Genomic DNA, 20,943 nt, shown 5'->3' with positions numbered 1-20,943 from the left:
TTCGAGTCATGCAGCTGTTGCTGCCAAAAATGACTGTGATGAGGTGCTGGGGAGCAACTATGAATAGACCGAAGTGTCTTAGAACATTTTACCTGAGAGAAGCTTGTTTCATACACCAAAAATCCAGAATATATTCAATTTTAAGCCAATAATTGACTGTATTGACTAAAGAGAAATAGATATTTTGTTCAAGCTGAAGTGTGGAATTTCTGTGCCTCTAGCGTCACCAAATGCAATTACAAAAATAAATACTGTTTTCAAACCGATTCCAGAAAATTGTCAATTTTCCATTCGTTGTACAAACTGATCCAAATTCATGCTATAAAGATTGGATGCGAGAAAGAATTTTAACATTGGAAAAAAGACACACATCAGCTTAAACCTTCATGCTCAAATCTTATTTGCTCTATTTTGCAGGCTAATATTTTATTATTAAATTAATAATTATAATGTTTTTTAGTTCTTTGGTTCTTATGTGAGTGTGTGATGTCAATTTGCTCATTTCTATCTTGCAGGCAGGCATATGAGAACTGCATTGTATTGGAGGCACGTGTTTGTTACAATGTGGCCAAAATAATGGCGCTCAATGCAGAGAGGTAAAAATGAATGTTTTTAGCTTTTATCTGTACTCTTTGTGTGTGTGTGTGTGTGTGTGTGTGTGTGTGTGTGTGTGTGTGTGTGTGTGTGTGTGTGTGTGTGTGTGTGTGTGTGTGTGTGTGTGTGTGCGCGAAAGTTAGTCAGAGCACGTATTTTTACCATCTCAACTTCTGAACAGATATTGCACTTGAGGTAGCTATAGCAACAGTAAGTTGCTTGTGATGATACCTCGAAAAAAATATATTTTCATTATCACTTTTACTTTAGATTTTCAAATCAGATGTATATCTCAAAAAAACATTAGTTAGGGACGCACTGATATGGAATTTCTGGGCTGATGCTGATAACCGATAATTCAAAGCTCATTGTGGCCGATACCGATACTTTTAAGATTTTACCCTTTAAATTGGAGCTGCCAGCTAATTAATTATAAACTACTCATTTGAAATAAAATGGGTGTCATTTAAAATCTTGGTATATAGTCTGTTTACCTTTCATAAGGTAATGAACGAAAACACAGAAATGCTAGTAAAATATACAGTGTATGTACAGTATGTGTTTATATAGTTTTTTTTTTTATTTTATTCTGCTTATTACTTTGTGAAACATTAACATAAATAAGGACAACAGCATAGCGTTACTTAAAGCAGATGATAATGATTAAAACGAGCCCCAAAACAATATAGCATGCTGCAAGCAGTCAGATATTCTCTCCCTTAGGCAAATAAACTATATCAAAAATGTCTGTGCAATATTTCGATTTTCCCAGTTATTGTCCAATAATAAATCGGCCACTTATGTGTGTGTGTGTGTGTGTGTGTGTGTGTGTGTGTGTGTGTGTGTGTGTATGTGTGTGTGTGTGTGTGTGTGTGTGTGTGTGTGATATATATATATATATATATATATATATATATATATATATTAGACCATATATATGTCTATACATGCATACATATACATACATTTTATATATATATATGTGTGTGTGTGTGTGTGTATATATATGTTTTGCACCCCAAACCTTAGTGTTTTCTTTAAATTGCCACTAAGATGGTACAGTCAACCAAACGTCAACTTGTAGCAGCAAAAGGCAATACGGGTGGCACGAGATGCACCTCAATATGAAATTAACCTACAGACATTCCTTTAAGTCAGCTCTCCTGAATGATACTGTATAATTCGCACACCACAAAGGGCTGAATAAATTTTTAAGGTTCAGATATGGGCCAGTGGCGGCTGTCTTGAATGTATCGTTGCCCACCAGTCTGAGCTCTCTGAAGCCTTATTGATCATTAAACAAGCTATTGGTTCTGCTCTCCAAGAGCGAAGTCCATTGATCTGTTGAGCTATTGTGATCTATTGTGTGTGGGGTTCAGGTTTTGCTTATATTGTGGGGAGTAGTCAATGGGTCCCCACTAGGAAAATGGCTTGATAAACATACTAAATAATGTCTTGATGACAAAGCAAAAAGGTTTGTGTGTGGGTTATGTTCAGTGGTGGGGGTGGGGATAGAGGTAAAGAATCAAAATATCAGTTCAACAATGATCGAAATCAATGGAAAGTCCCCACCATGATAGAAAAAAACATATTTGTGTCCTAAAGGAAGAAGACTGAACGCAGCATGAAGTTTTTCACGGATCTGATGGCTAAAGAACACATGCCCACCATGATCAACCCAAAGCCATGCGGTCACCTGTGCTGCTGTGCTATTACAGGATGTGAAGAGGTATGAACATAACAAAAACTATGATACTCATAGTGCCACCAGTTGAGGCATTGTAGTGGTGCTGCGTTCCATTCAAAGTTAGATGTGGGATATTTTAGTGCTTTTGTCCAAATTGCAAAAGATATAAAATATCAAAATGAAAATGCTAGTATTTGTTTTGCAGGTGTACAGTTGTCAATATAGTAATATAATAGTGTTTTACGGGAGACATTTGTTACAGATTGACATATACCAAATTGTCACTTTAGAATGATTACTCAAGGATTAGGTCATACAGTATTTTCTTAGTAGATTGGAGAAATAACTGCTGAAAATGGGACTTTATCATCATGGGCATTAATTGCATTTTTTTAAATAAACAAAATATATGAAATGGCTTTTTTTAAACCATAATAATAATTTTCTACATTGCTTATGTTTTTGCTTTGTATTGTGTGATTAATGCATCGTTGGTGAACAGAAGCGTCAACTGACCCTTCGCTAAGCCCCGGTAAAAGTGATTCTGACCAATCCTATCTGCCCCTGTTTTTTAAATCTTTAAATATATTTATTTTAAATAAAATGAATGCATTTGCTCCAATGTAAATTTAAAGATAATATCTTGGCATTAATTCATTTTATGTAATGATTCTGGTTATAGTATACATTTTTAATTTTGTAAATAAAGGGTTCACAGCATCCTAGTTAGTGTGTTATGAGTGAGCAACGGTAACCAAGGGTGGTGGAGCTTAGCAAAGGGTCAATTTCTTTCAACAACAAAAATGTTTTAGTGATTCCAAAATGTTGGAAAGGTTGTGTACAGTGTGTGGTATGCAATGTATATTTACAGTAAATCTAATATTTTATATCATTAGCATATATATTATTATTATTTAGTATAATATAGATATTATTGTATCTTATAATAATTTGATGTATTAAATACAATAATGTATTATTTACATGTCCTGCTTCGATATGGAAAATTTCCATTGCAAAGTTTCTCTTAAATTATATATTATTGTTACATTTAAATTACATTTTTAAATGAGTTAAATGGAACCTTTTAAAATTATTCAATATATTTGTTACTTTTATACATTTTTATTTTTCAACTAAACTATTAATAATTTATTCCTTTTTTATGTGTTTTTTTAAAAAACATTGTGGCACTATTTGTCCTCCATACAGACTATCATCATAACATTGTGATTTAAGCCATATCTTTTTCAGTAAATTCATTGCATTTAGTGTTTTGCGAGTGTTCATTTTATAATTTGCATAAAATAATTTGTGGTGTGTGTGAAAATGGTTCCAAGGATCTGAAAACTCTTCTAGGAAGAAGTAATTAAATGGCAGGTTTGTTTTTGGCACTCTTAGTCCTCCATACAGACTATCATTCTTACATTGTGATTTAAACTGTATACTTGCCATTGAATTGCTGTATTTGGCATTTCGTGAGTGTTAGTTTTATCATTTGTATAGAATTATTTGTGGTTTGTGTTAAAATAATTCCGAGGATCTGAAAGCTCTTCAGGGAGGAAGTAACTAAATGGCAGGTTTCAGAGCAGTTATGCCTCATGATGTGTGGTTGTTTGCTGTGGTTTGTAGTTGAGGCAAGTCTGTTAACTGTTGCAGGAGGAGGCTGTGAGTTATTACACTAAACTGGAGGCCAAACTGAAAGAGGAATACAGAAAGGAAAAAGAGAAAGTGAACACTAAACCGCTGGGCATGGCATTCGTCACCTTTCAGAATGAAGCCATGACTGCAATGTGAGTAGAAGACATATGACCTCTGTTCATGATGGGACATGACCTCTGATCCAAAACCTATTAAGTCTACTGTCAACATAGGCAGCAGCATTCTTAGGCAGCATCCAAACTATAATGGACCTTGATAAGTAACTGATATCAAACACTGTACTTGGTCAGCAGCTCAAATAGTGCTCCTCACATTGCAAAGCTAACAATGTTATACTCAAATAAGCATTGAAATATATACACACACACACACACACACATTGGGTAAAACAATTACACGTGTGTTTTTTTTCTCTCTCTCTCTGTGTAGCATACTGAAGGATTTTAACGCGTGTCAGTGTCAGGGGTGTAATTGTCGCCAGGAGCCACGTTCATCTCAGTTCAGTGATAGTCTTCACATCTATAACTGGAGCGTCAGCTATGCACCAGACCCCCAAAACGTGCGCTGGTGAGGAAATCTTTCTGTCGGTTGTTCATTCTGTCATTGTTTGTTTGATCTACGTTTCATTTGCTTGATCAATCTTTCATTCATTCTATCTACCATCTATCTATCTGTCTATTGTTTATTCTTGCGTTTGTTCGATCTACTGTTCGTTAGATACAGAATATCTACCATTCTTCTGTCTGTGGATCGTTCTATCTATTGTTTGCTCGTTCTATCTTTTTTGTTTAATCTATTGTTCATTTGTTCTATTTTTCATTCAATCTATCTACCATTTGTATGTCTGTCTGTTGTTCGATCTTTTATTCGTTCCATGTACCGTTCGTTCTACCATTTGTTCGTTTTATTTTTCATTACATTTTTCGTTAGTGCTATCTATTGTTCGTTCATTCTATCTGTTGTTTGTTTCTATCTAATGTTCGTTAATTCATTTGTTCTACTGTATATATCTATTGTTCATTCAGTCCATGTATCGTACATTCTATCCTTTGTTTGTTAATATATCGTTTGTTCATTCTTTTTATCATTTGTTCGTTCTTCCTATAATTTATCATTCATTCTAACATTTGTTTTTTTTTTGTTTTATTCGTTCGTTCTATCTACCATTAGCTCGAACTATATTTCGTTCATTCATTTGTTCTGTATGTTTGTTCTACATAAGTTTTGTTAATTTGTTTGTTCTATATATCTATTGTTAATTTGTTCTATGTATTGTTTGCTCTTTCTATCTATCTTTCGTTTGTTAATCTATCGTTTGTTCATTCTATTTATCATTTGTTCATTCTACCTATAATTTTTTTCACTCCATTTATCATTCATTCTACCATTTGTTTTGTTTGTTCGAACTATCTTTCGTTCATTCATTTGTTCTATCTGTTTGTTCTATTTAATTTTCATTCATTCGTTTGATATATATATATATATATATATATATATATATATATATATATATATATATATATATATATACAGTGAGGAAAATAAGTATTTGAACACCCTGCTATTTTGCAAGTTCTCCCACTTGGAAATCATGGAGGGTCTGAAATTGTCATCAGTAGGTGCATGTCCACTGTGAGAGACATAATCTAAAAAAAAAATCCAGAAATCACAATGTATGATTTTTTAACTATTTATTTGTATGATACAGCTGCAAATAAGTATTTGAACACCTGTCTATCAGCTAGAATTCTGACCCTCAAAGACCTGTTAGTCTGCCTTTAAAATGTCCACCTCCACTCCATTTATTATCCTAAATTAGATGCACCTGTTTGAGGTCGTTAGCTGCATAAAGACACCTGTCCACCCCATACAATCAGTAAGAATCCAACTACTAACTTGGCCAAGACCAAAGAGCTGTCCAAAGACACTAGAGACAAAATTGTACACCTCCACAAGGCTGGAAAGGGCTACGGGAAATTGCCAAGCAGCTTGGTGAAAAAAGGTCCACTGTTGGAGCAATCATTAGAAAATGGAAGAAGCTAAACATGACTGTCAATCTCCCTCGGACTGGGGCTCCATGCAAGATCTCACCTCGTGGGGTCTCAATGATCCTAAGAAAGGTGAGAAATCAGCCCAGAACTACACAGGAGGAGCTGGTCAATGACCTGAAAAGAGCTGGGACCACCGTTTCCAAGGTTACTGTTGGTAATACACTAAGACGTCATGGTTTGAAATCATGCATGGCATGGAAGGTTCCCCAGCTTAAACCAGCACATGTCAAGGCCCGTCTTAAGTTTGCCAATGACCATTTGGATGATCCAGAGGAGTCATGGGAGAAAGTCATGTGGTCAGATGAGACCAAAATAGAACTTTTTGGTCATAATTCCACTAACCGTGTTTGGAGGAAGAAGAATGATGAGTACCATCCCAAGAACACCATCCCTACTGTGAAGCATGGGGTGGAAGCATCATGCTTTGGGGGTGTTTTTCTGCACATGGGACAGGGCGACTGCACTGTATTAAGGAGAGGATGACCGGGGCCATGTATTGCGAGATTTTGGGGAACAACCTCCTTCCCTCAGTTAGAGCATTGAAGATGGGTCGAGGCTGGGTCTTCCAACATGACAATGACCCGAAGCACACAGCCAGGATAACCAAGGAGTGGCTCTGTAAGAAGCATATCAAGGTTCTGGCGTGGCCTAGCCAGTCTCCAGACCTAAACCCAATAGAGAATCTTTGGAGGGAGCTCAAACTCCGTGTTTCTCAGTGACAGCCCAGAAACCTGACTGATCTAGAGAAGATCTGTGTGGAGGAGTGGGCCAAAATCCCTCCTGCAGTGTGTGCAAACCTGGTGAAAAACTACAGGAAACATTTGACCTCTGTAATTGCAAACAAAGGCTACTGTACCAAATATTAACATTGATTTTCTCAGGTGTTCAAATACTTATTTGCAGCTGTCTCATACAAATAAATAGTTAAAAAATCATACATTGTGATTTCTGGATTTTATTTTTTAGATTATGTCTCTCACAGTGGACATGCACCTACGATGACAATTTCAGACCCCTCCATGATTTCTAAGTGGGAGAACTTGCAAAATAGCAGGGTGTTCAAATACATATTTTCCTCACTGTATATATATATATATATTGTTTGCTCTTTCTATCTATCTTTCATTTGTTAATCTATTGTTTGTTCGTTCCATTTATTGTTTTTTCATTCTGTCTATCATTTGTTTATTCCATTTTATCATTCATTGTTTCATTCTAGCATTGTTCGTTCTATCTGTTATTCGTACAGTTTGTTTGTAGGCTTACCATTTTGACTCGTGGGGAGGTAAGGACATTGTTTTGAACTGTTTTTTTTAATGTGCATTATACTGTATACTAGTAAACAGTATATTCTTTTTTCCATTCCAAACATAGCCACTCTCTCTTTCTCTCATTCTCTGTCAGCTGTTCCTTATCTTCAGGAATTACCCATGAGCAGTTGATATCTTATTAAGAGATTTCGCACTTTCTGCTGAGTGTGTGCATGTCTCTTTCTCTGCACATTACAGACACATCTCAGTGTTTGAATTAAATGCTTTTTTATCTCACTGTATGTTTGCTGAAGTTCTTTTTGTTTAACTGTGAGCACAGGGAGCATCTGTCTTTGGGAGGAGTTTCCTGGTGGCTTCGCTGCTTCATCATTAACTGCATCCTCTTCCTCCTGCTCTTCTTCCTCACCACCCCGGCCATCATCATCTCCACCATGGACAAGTTCAACGTCACCAAACCAGTGGAGTACCTTAACGTAAGGCTGACATCTGCTCTGTGACGTGTGTGTGTGTGTGTGTGTGTGTGTGTGTGTGTGTGTGTGTGTGTGTGTGTGTGTGTGTGTGTGTGTGTGTGTGTGTGTGTGTGTGTGTGTGTGTGTGTGTGTGTGTGTGTGTGTGTGTGTGAGTGTGTGAGTGAATGATCAGTTTCAGACAGAATGGAGGATTCCAAAATGTAGTGTAATAAGACATGATACCCCCAACCTAGAATGGATGTATAAGTATGAAATCTAGATGTCGGGCAATATATCGGTTTTGCTGATAAATTGGTGCTGAAAGCTACTTTTGGAACTATCAGTTATCGGTAGAAATTAACGACAATAGTTCACAGATTCCCCCCCCCACCCCATGGGCAGCGTTGAAGGGGAATATGAACAATAGCTGGCATCTCATGGTGATTTGCTGTGCCTTAATCAGTTTTTATTGACCATATTCATGCACATATACGTATATCCTCACTTTAATGCACATTTTGTTATTTTGATTAGATGATCATTAGGTCTTCTAATTTGAAGCATGGGCATGCACAGAAAAATGCAAGTATATGGAAATGTGTTCCGTCTGTACATGTATCGCATTTACAAATAAAGAAAAATAATAATTTTTTTTTTTATTTATAATAACTATAAACTTCATATTGCAAATGCTTAAATGTAGTGCATTGTACTTTTATAGTGTTTTATTTTCAAATGTTGTAGATGATTTTAAGAGTGCATGTTTTGTTTCTCTTAGAAATGCAGACATTTCAAAATAAGAGTCCCCTGTGTATTTCTATTATTTTTATTGTTAAAAGCCTGTTTTATGCACAAAATCTTATTATTGGGCTTTTGGTTGCTTAATATACTGAATTTGAGATTTTATTCAATTTGGACTTTTGTAGTCTCTGCCTATCACAAGAAGGAAACACTAAGAATTTTGTTATTTTTTTTTCCAGAAAGAAAACGCATTCAGTAAATCGATTAAAATAAAAATTGATTCTAAAAAAAAAATCGAGGAAAAAAAAAAGATTTGAAAAAGACCTTGGAAAAGACCTTGGTTAAAATCCATTATTGGTTGAGCTCTAATGAAATCTTAAACATTTAATGCACTGGCAGTTAACACATGATTATATTTGTATTTTCAGAACCCCATAGTCACCCAGTTTTTCCCCACTCTTCTGCTGTGGGCATTTTCTGCCCTGTTGCCCACCATCGTCTACTATTCTGGCTTCTTTGAAGCCCACTGGACCAGGTACTGACCCAGCAAACAAATAAATATCAGAATCTAATAACTGCTCTAAAAAGTCACGAGGCTGCAAAATAGAATGTAATGCTTTTGCAGATTGATGCATTTTACAATACATATAACACTTTTACTTTAGATTCTCTCTCTCTCTCTCTCTCTCTCTCTCTCTCTCTCTCTCTCTCTCTCTCTCTCTCTGTCTGTCTCTCTCTCTCGTGTGTGTGTGTGTGTGTGTGTGTGTGTGTGTGTGTGTGTATTTGTAAGGTCGGGGGAGAACCGGACCACCATGCACAAGTGTTACACATTCCTCATCTTCATGGTGCTCTTGCTGCCCTCTTTGGGCCTCAGCAGGTACTCGTGTGCCTCCATTTCAGACAAATGGTCAACATTTTGCTGCAAGATAACTGATCTTTCTTGTGTTTATGAGGGAAGTCCAGTAAATGTAGGATCCTATTTGCAGTTTCTTTCTGCAGATTAGAGACCTTTTGGAAGGGCCGGTTTATTTGAATCTTTATCTGCAACCATTGAGGGTCTATTTTGGCTAACTGCCTCAAGCGGTCTCTGATAAATTCCATCAGTGATGCTGCAGCTGTGCTGTTAGTGGTGTTCGCAAATGCAGGCATCACTTTTACTATTGCTCATATTTGGGGTTGGGGTTTGCGCCACCCGTATTTTCCACAGAATATGTAGAATCTAGTTTTGTGTTGATTTTGCCTGTGCTTTTATATGATGCCTGTTTTATGTAAAGATAATATTAATATGTAATATGATTCTGGCATCATCATAATTGTCATAAAGATTTAATAAAAATGGACATTTCCATAATACTGAAATAATCATCTGTATCTTAGTCTGGATGTGTTCTTCCGATGGCTGTTCGACAAGAAATTCCTGGCCGATGCCACAGTCAGATTTGAGTAAGTCAACATTTTTCTTAAAATGCTTAACCCTTATGCATTCATTTATTCATCAACTTCATTAATGTAAAAACACTACATTTGTTCATTTTACCATTGGTATTTTTTACATTTAAATGACTAAATTACACCATTTTCATATAATACAAGGACATTTTATGTTACTGTAACGTCAGTGAAAATCCATATTTCTCAAGTTCGTTCATGAAGAATATATGAGCGTGTCAGGCATTCAGCCATCTGCTAAAAAACAAACAAACATGAAAATAACATGGAATCACATGACAATCATTACCAGTATATGGCTGCAGAGATCCCACAGTGGAAGACAGCACAGCTGAGTTTTACAGAATCAGCCTTTGATCTATGTGGGCGCTTGCCCTCACGCTCAGAATTGTCTCACCCTTTCATTTGTGTGTGTGTGTGCGTGATCTGCATTCTGGCTGATTTATTGATTTTATTTGACAAATTCAATAAAAATTGCTATGTTTTATAGTCTCACCTGTTCATTTTCTGTGGTGTGTCAAATTTGACCCCGCACACGATGACCCTGTTTACACCTGGTATTGAGATGTGTATTTGGTGATCCCATCACATGTGATCAGCGCTAAAAAAACAGGTCTAATCCATCCTGATGCATCCCGGACAGCAGCTAGCACCACCCCTCACCTCTCAAGCAACTGCTGCGCTAAAAAAAAAAGTTGAAACTTTGCCTGTTACGAGCGGATTTAAAAGGAAATAACTGTCCGCTCTGTAAAATAGTGGATGCATACACATGAGAGTGTTTGATATCAACACAGATGAGAAGCATGAAGATCTGAAGCTCCTTTAATACTAATACTTTAATTAGGTTTTATTTGTGCTTTCTTTGTCTTTTCTGATCGTTCAGTAATGCACTGACAAAGATATTGATGTGTGTCGTCATGAATTAGAGAACCTACCCTCAAAATACGATCACAAGTGATCACATGAGATGCATTTAAGTGACCAGGTGCAAGCAGTGATGTGTCTTGTCGGAACACATGTGATCGGATCACCCGAGGCTCATCTTAATGCCAGGTGTAAACAGGGTAGATCAGTCCTTTTTTTTTTTGTCACACCACCACATTACCTTATTGCGTCCAGTCCAATTGTTTTGTGTGTTTTGATGGCGAATGTAGGAAAAGTAACCAAGCTTCATATCACTTAGATGAAAGAAACAATGCACCCACAAATCTGAATTCTGTCTTCATTTACTAATCTAATGTTGTTCTAAACCAGTACTACATATTTATCTTCTGTTAACAAAAACAGACATTAATGATACAACTTTTTCACCAGGAGCTGTTGAGCTCCAAATGTTGCACACTAAAAAAGTACCATTAAAATAAAATTAAAGTAGTCCACATGACTTCTGTGCTATCCCAAGTCTTCTAAAGCCATACAATAGATTTGTGTACAGAACAGTCCAAAATTGAAATGATTATTCACTGAAAATCTTTCCCCTTTGCTACAGATCTCAAATGCATTTCTGCATATTCATACTTGCCAAGGCGCACTTGCACCAATGATGTTTACTGTCAAAGATGTCAAATCTGACGTGACTTGACATGCCAAATTTGAATATATGCAAAGTGTTAGTTAAGGTCTGATTTATGCCAATTGTTGCAATACAATTGAATGCATATATTTACAATTGGGTTTTATGAAACGTGAACATATTTAATTGTTAATAAATAATGTTGGTTATTTCAGGTGTGTGTTCCTTCCTGATAATGGAGCATTTTTTGTGAATTACGTCATTGCGTCTGCATTCATCGGAAATGCAATGGACCTGCTGCGGATTCCGGGTCTTCTCATGTACATGATCCGACTGTGTCTGGCACGCTCTGCCGCAGAGAGACGCAACGTGAAGCGGGTACAAAGAGACACACACACACACACACACACACACACTGACCTTTTCAATTATTTACATTATCTTGATCCTTCTTGACCAGATGCTGGTGAATCTCATAAAGCCCGTCCTTGATTGCTATCGAACAAAAAAAACATTCTCATTACTGTTATGCAGGTTTGTAATACTCATCATTCTCAATAAGATATTATGCCATCCAAAATGTGTATGACTTTCTTCTGCTGAATGCAAACAAAGATTTTTAAAAGAATATCTCAGCTCTGCAGGTCCATACAATGCAAGTGAATGGTGACCAGAACTTTCAGGCTCCAAAAAGCACATAAAGGCAGCATAAAAGTATTCAAGACTCCAGTGGTTTAATCCATGTCTTCTGAAGCAATATGATAGGTGTGGGTGAGAAACAGATCTATATTTAAGTCCTTTTTTTCACTTCCATTCTTCTTTTGTTTTTTGGCGATTCGCATTCTTTGTGCATATCGCCACCTACTGGTCAAAAGTGGAGATCACCTACACCAATCGGATCGCTTTTGAAAACATGGATTAAACCGACTAGAGTTGCATGGATTACTTTTATGTGCTTTTAGGAGCTTCAAAGTTCTGGTCACCATTCACTTGCATTGTAAGGACCTACAGAGCTCTTCTAAAAATCTTCATTTGTGTTCTGCAGAAGAAAGTCATACACATCTGGGATGACATGAGGGTGAGAAAATTATGAGATAAATTTATGGGTGAAATAATCCTTTAGATTGAAATCGGCATAAAGGCAGTACAACAATTATTACTATGATGTTTAAATGTTTTACAATTTAAATAATAAATCATTGTTGTCGACTGAAGAACAATAATGAGAATTGTGTGGAATTCTGCTTAATTGTCAAGAAAATAATGCAAGAATGAAAAATCTGATTAGTTCTTAAAGTGGGCTTAATTTTCTTTATTAATAATCATTTAATAATAAATAAATATAACTACATTTATTTCCATTTTTTATTTTGGGAGTGAAATGTAACATGTTCTTGACAGGTTTCGAGAGATTCACCCACAAATGGGCCTTATTTTATTACCTGACTGTTATATAAGTTTGTGTGTATTTGTGAAATCTATATTGTGTGTGTGTGTGTGTGTGTGTGTGTGTGTGTGTGTGTGTGTGTGTGTGTGTGTGTGTGTGCGCATCTGCAGCATCAAGCTTTTGAATTTCAATTCGGAGCTGCCTACGCCTGGATGATGTGCGTTTTCACTGTCGTTATGACGTACAGCATCACCTGCCCAATCATTGTTCCATTCGGTGAGTCAGACCACACCCGCCATGTCTGAAATGACAGAGCAACAGCCAATCAGAGAGAGGCAGAGGAGAACAAGTGAATGAGAGAGAGAGAGAGAGAGAGATTGAGAGAGAGCTGGGGGGTTGTGGGGGTAGTGTCAATGACAATGAAAAAGCCTAATTTGGAAGTAAAAGTGGATCTTGAGCGCCCCATGCAGTTTCTAACAATGGCAAAAGCATGCTGCAGTGACAGAGAGCACCTGCCCACGCATTGTGTTAGTGTGAGATTGTGTGTGGGTGTTAGAATAAATGTAAACTGCCTGCTTGCATATCTCAGGCACTCTAAACCAGATGAAAATGGGGAGGGGAAAATTGACCTTATACGTATTGTGCACAAATCATCAGTTCAAAGGGGAAAACATTTTGTCTGTGGTGACATTTTAGAATTCTCTCATCATTTACTCACCCTCATGCCATCCCAGATGTGTATGACTTTCTTCCGCTGAACACAAAGATTTTTAGGAGAATATCTCTGGTCTGTAGGTCCATACAATGCAAGTGAATGGTGTCCAGAACTTTGAAGCTCCAAAAAGTACATAAATGCAGCATAAAATAATCCTTAAGACTACAGTGGTTAAATCCATGGATATGATGGGTGTGGGTGAGAAACATGTACATTTTGAAGTCCTTTCTTACTATAAATTAGCCTCCCTGCCCAATAGGTGGCAATATGCATGAACAATGCAAATCACCAAAATACAAAAGAAGAAGGACTTAAATATTGATCTGTTTCTCACCCACACCTATCATCTTCTGAAGACATGGATTAAACCACGAGTCATATGGATTACCTTTATGCTGTCTTTTATATACTTTTTTCAGCTTCAAATGTCTGATACACATCTGTCATACACATCTGGGATTACTGTAAATTGCGTTGCAAACCCTGTTTTGTGTTGACTTCAAATAGTAATGAATGTTAATTCAAATAGTATACTAGGGTATAACCGTGGTATTTTTAGCAATTGCAAATTAATAGTTATTGCATGTTATTCCAAAAGAAATTAAAATGTTTGTATTTGTAACTTTTCATCGAAATGTACTGTAATAAATTTTACTGTAAAGTCATTTGAAACCCCTCCAATCAGGCCTGTTACAAAACATTATGGAAATAAAATAGGCTTGCGATTCGCAATTGATGCTTGATGTTGACTAAACAATAAACTGGTCCTTTTGTGTGTGCACACTATTTCTGGAACTCACTCTCTCTTTCAATTCAATTCAGTTTGCTTTATTGACATGACAAAAGTACATTTTGTATTGCCAAAGCTTTTTTTTTTTTTTAAAAACAACAACATATAAAATAGTTTAGAACAATTGAATTAGGATTTGATCATGCAATATAAAAGGGAAAACATTTAAAATCATTAAAGAAAAACAGATAATAAAAATGATTATGATTAATTAATAGCTGACAGTCTCTGTGTTCTGCCAGAGTTTAGTGTGGCATGCACATGTGTCAGTGCACAGGCTGCTTCTGTTTGAGCACAGTTTCTCTGAGCTGCACCAGGTCCATCTCCAGCCTTGTGAAGTGCTCCTGGAGCAGAGGTATATATTTGAACAGGGAGGGCAAGGGGTGCCGCTCATTTTCAGCAGTTTCTGCAGGGGCTGAGATCTGGGGTGCTGCTCTGTGGATTCTGCTCAGATGAAAGACTCTTAGCTAATAAGATTTTCTTGTGGTTCATCATTTCACGTATGGCACTTTAGTCAGCCTGGAATGCCTTCAGGTTCCCCTGTACCATGGCTATGTCATTTTTATAGATGTTAACAGTTATAATTGTGCTATCAGGATCCTGTGGCTCTCTGAATTTGACCTTCCAGATATTACAGATGCCCTCTTTCTTTACAGAGGGGTAATGGCTGATTATGGCTTTATGCCAGGCACTCGGGTGATCAGAGAAGAAAATGAGGTTGCAGACTTCTCCAGTTTTAAACGAATCTGCAAACAGAGTTTCTGGATTGTCTTTAAGAAGTTTCTGCTTATAGATTTTTCTAGCAGACTCAGTTTTGACATCAGGGGATACTGTATGGGCACACAGTCTGTGTAGAGTGGAGAGGTCATCTGCATATGGTGACTGCAGCTGCTCCTCTGATTGGTTCATTTTCTCTGGCTCATTTGAATTGATTTATTGAGGAATGCCCAGAGTCTGGAATAGCTGTTTGCTTTTTAGCATTTTTAGCTTAAAACCCCAAAAATGAACAATGTTATGCCCTTTTGTTGAAAGAAAAAAAATTGTTCAGTGCAGTTTTTGTTTTAGTGCAGTTTTAATTGTACTCACTGCTTCTCCCTCTGTGAATTGTTGGATCTAGTCTTTGTTTTAAATTTCCCTCCAATTTTCCAGCAGGCCTGAGCTGCTGAGTTCTCTCACTCACTCACTCACTCACTCACTCACTCACTCACTCACTCACTCACTCACTCACACCCCCAGCTGGCAATGAGGCTGAATGACTCATCGGGTCATGAGGTTCTGTTATGCGGAGGAACAGACTCGGAAAACATAATTTTTACACTTTCTAGAGCAGCCCACACTATAAACACAGACATGTCCATCTCAGACACAATAAAAAGACACTTGAACAGTGTAATACACTACAGACTTTTGTCCCAAGATTCCTTTAAAGACCCCACGAAATCAAAATGATAGTTTTGTAGCTTTTATGTCATTCTCTCAAGCTTTGAGGTTTATACGTTCAAAGTTAAGGGCATGATTTTTTTATTCTTTTAACTTCGGATGCTTTCCTGTCCCCGAGTTTTATTATTATTATTAAAAACAAACAGATTTTCTTAATTATTTTATATTATGCTTGTCATAAGAACGTCTCATTTAAACTTTTTACCAGGAATTCATCATTTATTTTTGGTACATTTCAGATGTCTTATATGTTTAGAAGTGACTGTTTTAGTTTTGTCCCAGACTTTCAATATTAAACTATGAAAATACATTGTAAAATTACTAATTATTTTACAGTTTTACAAATGACATGTTTAAAACCAATTATTATCTTAACAGAGAGTGAAATAAACAAAATATTTCAATATTTATGGTGTGAAAATAATTTCTATCCATTTTCCTAAAACTAAGACCGTCCCACATTTGTAGCATCATTTCCGCCACACCAAACTATTTCGGCCCAATAAAGTTTGTGTACTTGTTAACCAAGTGGACAAAAGTGTCGGTGAAGAGCACGCTTGAGATGTGAGAAATATGAGACCAAAAAGAAAAAGCTTGTCAAATGATGCAATAAGTGTGAAAATATCATTTAATATGTGTTTAGAGTTCATAATGTTAACTATGAAATTAGTCTTCGCAATACAAAAGAGTCATCCAGTTTATTTCCAAAATGTTAAAAATGTCATTTCCAGCACTGAATTTTTTAAACACAAATTACACTGGGGTGAAAATTTTCATAACTTACAGGAAAAAATGACATAAATCTCCTGTGATGCATGTACATACAGCAGTGGCCAAAAGTATTGGCAGTGACATTTTGGCTTTTGCAAAGTTTGATGCTTCAGTATTTGTAGATAATTTTTTCACATGTTTCTATGGTATACTGTAAAACAATGATAAGCATTTCATGAGTTTTAAAGGCTTTTATTGGCAAAAACATTCAATATATGCAAAGAGTCAATATTTACAGTGTTGACCCTTGTTCTTCATAACCTCTGCAATTCACTCTGGATATCAGATTCTGGGCCAAATCCTGACTGGTGGCGATCCATTCTTGCCTTATTAGTGCTCGGAGTTGATCACAATTTGTGGGATTCTGCTTGTCCATGGGATTTAGATTCGGGGAGTTGCCTGGCCACGGATCCAAAATTTTTATGTAATGTTCTCTGAGCAACTTCATTATCACTCTTGCCTTGTGACATGGTGCTCCATCATGCTGGAAAATGCACGGGTCATCACCAAATTGCTCCTGGATTGTTGGGAGAAGTTGCTCTTGCAGGACGTTTTGATACCATTCTTTATTCATGGCAGTGTTTTTGGGCAGAATTGTGAGAGAGTCCACTCCCTTGGATGAAAAGAAACGCCACACATGGATGGTCTCAGGATGCTTCACTGTTGGCACGACACAGGACTCATGGTAGCGATAACCTTTTCTTCTCTGGACTATCTATTTTCCAGATGTCCCAAACAGTCGGAAGGGGGCTTCATCAGAGAAAATATCTTTGCACCGGTATTCTGCTGTCCAATCCTTGTATTTTCTGCAGAATTTCTTTGCTGCCCTTCTTGATACCAGGCCATTGTCCAAAAGTCTTCGCCTCACTGTGCGTGCAGATGCACTCACACCAATCTGCTGCCAATATTGAGCAAGGTCTGCACTGGTGGTGACACGATTCTGTAGCTGACTCCTCAGGAGGAGACAGTCCTGGCACTTGCTGGACACTCTGGGACGTCCTGAAGCCTTCACTGCAGTTGATCCTCTCTCCTTGAAGTTCTTGATGATCCGGTAAATGGTTCTTTCAGGTGCAATATTTTTTGCAGCAATTCCTTGCATGTGAGGCCATTTTGATGCAAAGTGTTGATGGCTGCACGTCTTTCTTTAGAGGTAAACATTGCGAACAAGAACACAATGATTGGAAGCACTTCTTCCCTCCTTTAATAGCAATCAGTCTGCTCTTATAATCCAATCAGAATGATATAGTGATTTCACCTGACTAGTACTTGTTCACACTTTCCCAGTTGCTGCTGATATGATTAATGAAATGATGTTGTCATTTTGTGCCAGGGACAAAAACAGTGAAATTTGGGTTTTTGTGTAAAGTATATATTTTTTGGCCAATGAAGCTTTTTGCAATTATTTAAAATGCATCTGATCATTCTGCACAATAATCTAGAAACGATGTGAATCAACATCACAACAACTGAATCAGAAAACTTTGCGAAACACAAAATTGATATCACTGACAATACTTTTGGCCACGGCTGTACACTGTCACATTGTTAATGGATGAATGTACTTTCTTGAACTTCACCATCCTAAAAGTGCCCAAAGTTGAAGAAACATGTAACAGTGTAATTATTTGACAAGAAAGAAATTGCTGAACAGCTGCCAAATAAACAAATAAATGCATATGAAACGTTGATTTGCATTGAAATTTTGTAATTATGTGAAAATAAATAAATAGCCGAAGAGCTGAAATCAACCTTGGTTTGCGTCAGAGATCTGTTGATGTTTATTTTTAATTGATGAACATCTGACAGCTTATTGTGTATTTTATTACAAGACTACATGCCAAATAAAAAAAAAAATCACATGAAATATTGAAATATACCCTGATGGTCTGATACGTGGATGTGCTGTTGTTACGGAGAAAATATTGGACCGCTAGATGGCGCCATTGACCAGTCAGAATCAAGTATTCCAGAGAGCCGTGTAATAATGACCAATAATGTCACATCCTACTTTTAACAATACAATCAAATGTTTTGCAAATGCCATTTCATGTCATTTTTAACTAGAAATTAATAGACTCTGCAGAAAGTAGGCACATGTCTAGTTCGGGTTTTGTTGTAGGTTGTGTAATAAGTGTTTGTGTGTTTTTCAGGACTGATGTACATGCTACTGAAACACCTAGTAGACAGATACAACATGTACTATGCTTACCTGCCCTCGAAACTGGACAAGAAGATCCACTCTGGAGCTGTCAATCAAGTGGTAGCCGCACCCATCCTGTGCCTGTTCTGGCTGCTGTTCTTCTCAACTGTGCGCACAGGTGTGTGTGTGTGTGTGTGTGTGTGTGTGTGTGTGTGTGTGTGTGTGTGTGTGTGTGTGTGTGGCAAAAGGCAGAAAAACAAAACCCTAGTAATGAAATAAGAAAAGTGTTTTAAAAGTCCAATTTTCAGGCTCTTATTTTTTTTGCCTAAAGGTTATGAGAAATGCAAGGACGTTTTGATCTGCTAAAGTGTTTATGCTCTGAAATTCTTGACCTAGTAGAACTCAGCTAGTCGGAAAGCGTTGATTATTATGGGTGTGGTTTGGGCATGACATTTATTATATATTTTAAATTTTTTTCTTCAACAAACAAATTGTAAAACGCACATGTAGTGAACACTAAATACAGGATTTTTTTTCACCTAGGATGCTTTAGTTTGTTCAGAAGAAAATAAATGTGGCATATAAATGAGGCTTAAGAGACCCAATTTCAGTTATAACTCAGTTTTGACAAAATGTGTAGTTACTGCATTTTGCCTTTGGTGGCAGTATAGCTTTGAGCTGTCCTACACTTACATGTTTTCTTTCAATTATCCCATTTCAGTCCATAATAGGTTTACATAGAAATATGAGGTCATTTTAACTTTTATTGGTGCAACTTTTATTGCCGTCAAAATTATTTCATTATTTGACACACTGCAGATCTTCAAAGTCAACTTTATTTTCCCTGTCCATTCTTTTACAAATATCATATTTGTGTTTTTATTGATTTTTCTTTTTTATTGATTTATATTTTTTGCAATGAATTATATTTGTTAAATATTTAAATAACTTCTGACCAAACCCAGCTCATGATGCTTCAGGTCTCTGTCCTCTTTTCTTTACAAACATATATTCAGTTGTTCCAAAACTAAACAAAATACTAAAATGTTTAAATAAAGTAAAAATGAAAGGAATGGTTCACCATTTTATGGTAATTATTTCATAATTTACATCCCAGACATGTATGACTTTAATCTGCAGAACACAAATGAAGATTTTTAAAAGAATATCTCAGCTCTGTAGGTCCATACAATGCAAGTGAATAGTGACCAAACTTTGAAGACAGCATAAAAGTAATCCATATGACTCCAGTGGTTTAGTCCGTGTCTTTTGAAGTGATCCAAACAATTTTGGGTGAGAACAGATTTCTTTTTCACATGCACAGAGTGCTAAATGGCGCTATAGCAAGTGTAAACAAGCTTGAAATCATGATTGCCAAGGAGACGGCTGATGTCAAGATTTATAGTGAAAAAGGAATTCTATTTTGATCTGTTCTCAGCCTAAACGTATTATATCGCTTCTGAAGACATAGATTAAAGCACTAGAGTCGTATGGATTGCTTTTATGCTGCCTGTATGTGCTTTTTGGAGCATCAACTTTCTGACCAGCATTCACTTGCATTATATGGACCTACAGAGCTGAGATATTCTTCAAAAAATCTTTGTTAGTGCTCTACAGAAGAAAGAAAGTCACACACATCTGGGATGGCATGAGGGCGAGTAAATGACGAGAGAATTTAATTTTTTTGGTGAACTATCCCTTTAAGTAATTTTAAAATGAAGAATTACTTAATTCAATTATTTTAAATTACATTAATTCAAATAGTTGAAAACACCATTGAAAATAGCATAGGCTTTTGTTTCAAACAAATTGTTTCATTTTATTTTAATTTCTGTCGCTTACTTAAAGCATTGACTTTACAGCTTTTTTTTAATAGATTTTGCATTGACACCACCCAAAAATGCTTATTTTTATGTTTGAAGTACGCCTCAAATTGCATATTTACGCCAAGGGGAACCTCCAAAAACTGCTGAGACATGCTATTTTGCACATCTGAAAGACACAATCCTCAATAGACATTTATTGCATGTACTGTCAAGTTTGCACGTCTTTAAATGTACCCCTCTCTTTTCTATCCTCTTCAGGTTTTTTGACTCCAACGTCCATGTTTACGTTTGTGGTGCTCATCATCACCATCGTGGTCTGCCTGTCGCACGTCTGTTTCGGCCACTTTAAGTACCTCAGCGCACACAACTACAAGGTACGAGTTGCGCCACTCAAGGTATGATGTCATTAGAACAGTCCGCCGGGCAGCACAGGTAGCTCAGGTAGACTGTCACCTGA

General features: G+C 36.7%; 1 protein-coding gene across 1 annotated transcript in view; it reads left to right on the top strand.

Annotated features, from left to right (window-relative positions):
• LOC127633048 (CSC1-like protein 2) overlaps nucleotides 1–20,943 on the top strand; it is a 69,695-nt gene that overhangs the window by 43,091 nt on the left and 5,661 nt on the right. Inside the window, exons 11-22 of the mRNA XM_052111917.1 lie at nucleotides 516–596; nucleotides 2,200–2,323; nucleotides 3,941–4,074; nucleotides 4,373–4,510; nucleotides 7,585–7,738; nucleotides 8,884–8,990; nucleotides 9,246–9,332; nucleotides 9,833–9,898; nucleotides 11,633–11,795; nucleotides 12,975–13,080; nucleotides 18,671–18,838; nucleotides 20,745–20,860. Coding sequence (XP_051967877.1) covers nucleotides 516–596; nucleotides 2,200–2,323; nucleotides 3,941–4,074; nucleotides 4,373–4,510; nucleotides 7,585–7,738; nucleotides 8,884–8,990; nucleotides 9,246–9,332; nucleotides 9,833–9,898; nucleotides 11,633–11,795; nucleotides 12,975–13,080; nucleotides 18,671–18,838; nucleotides 20,745–20,860 — 1,444 coding nt within the window. The remainder of the gene's footprint in view (nucleotides 1–515; nucleotides 597–2,199; nucleotides 2,324–3,940; nucleotides 4,075–4,372; nucleotides 4,511–7,584; nucleotides 7,739–8,883; nucleotides 8,991–9,245; nucleotides 9,333–9,832; nucleotides 9,899–11,632; nucleotides 11,796–12,974; nucleotides 13,081–18,670; nucleotides 18,839–20,744; nucleotides 20,861–20,943) is intronic.

The sequence above is a fragment of the Xyrauchen texanus genome, chromosome 39 (genome assembly GCF_025860055.1).
Source record: "Xyrauchen texanus isolate HMW12.3.18 chromosome 39, RBS_HiC_50CHRs, whole genome shotgun sequence".
Classification (NCBI taxonomy): Eukaryota; Metazoa; Chordata; class Actinopteri; order Cypriniformes; family Catostomidae; genus Xyrauchen; species Xyrauchen texanus.
The sequence above is the reverse complement of the archived record's forward strand: the minus strand, read 5'-3'. Positions and strand labels throughout refer to the sequence as shown.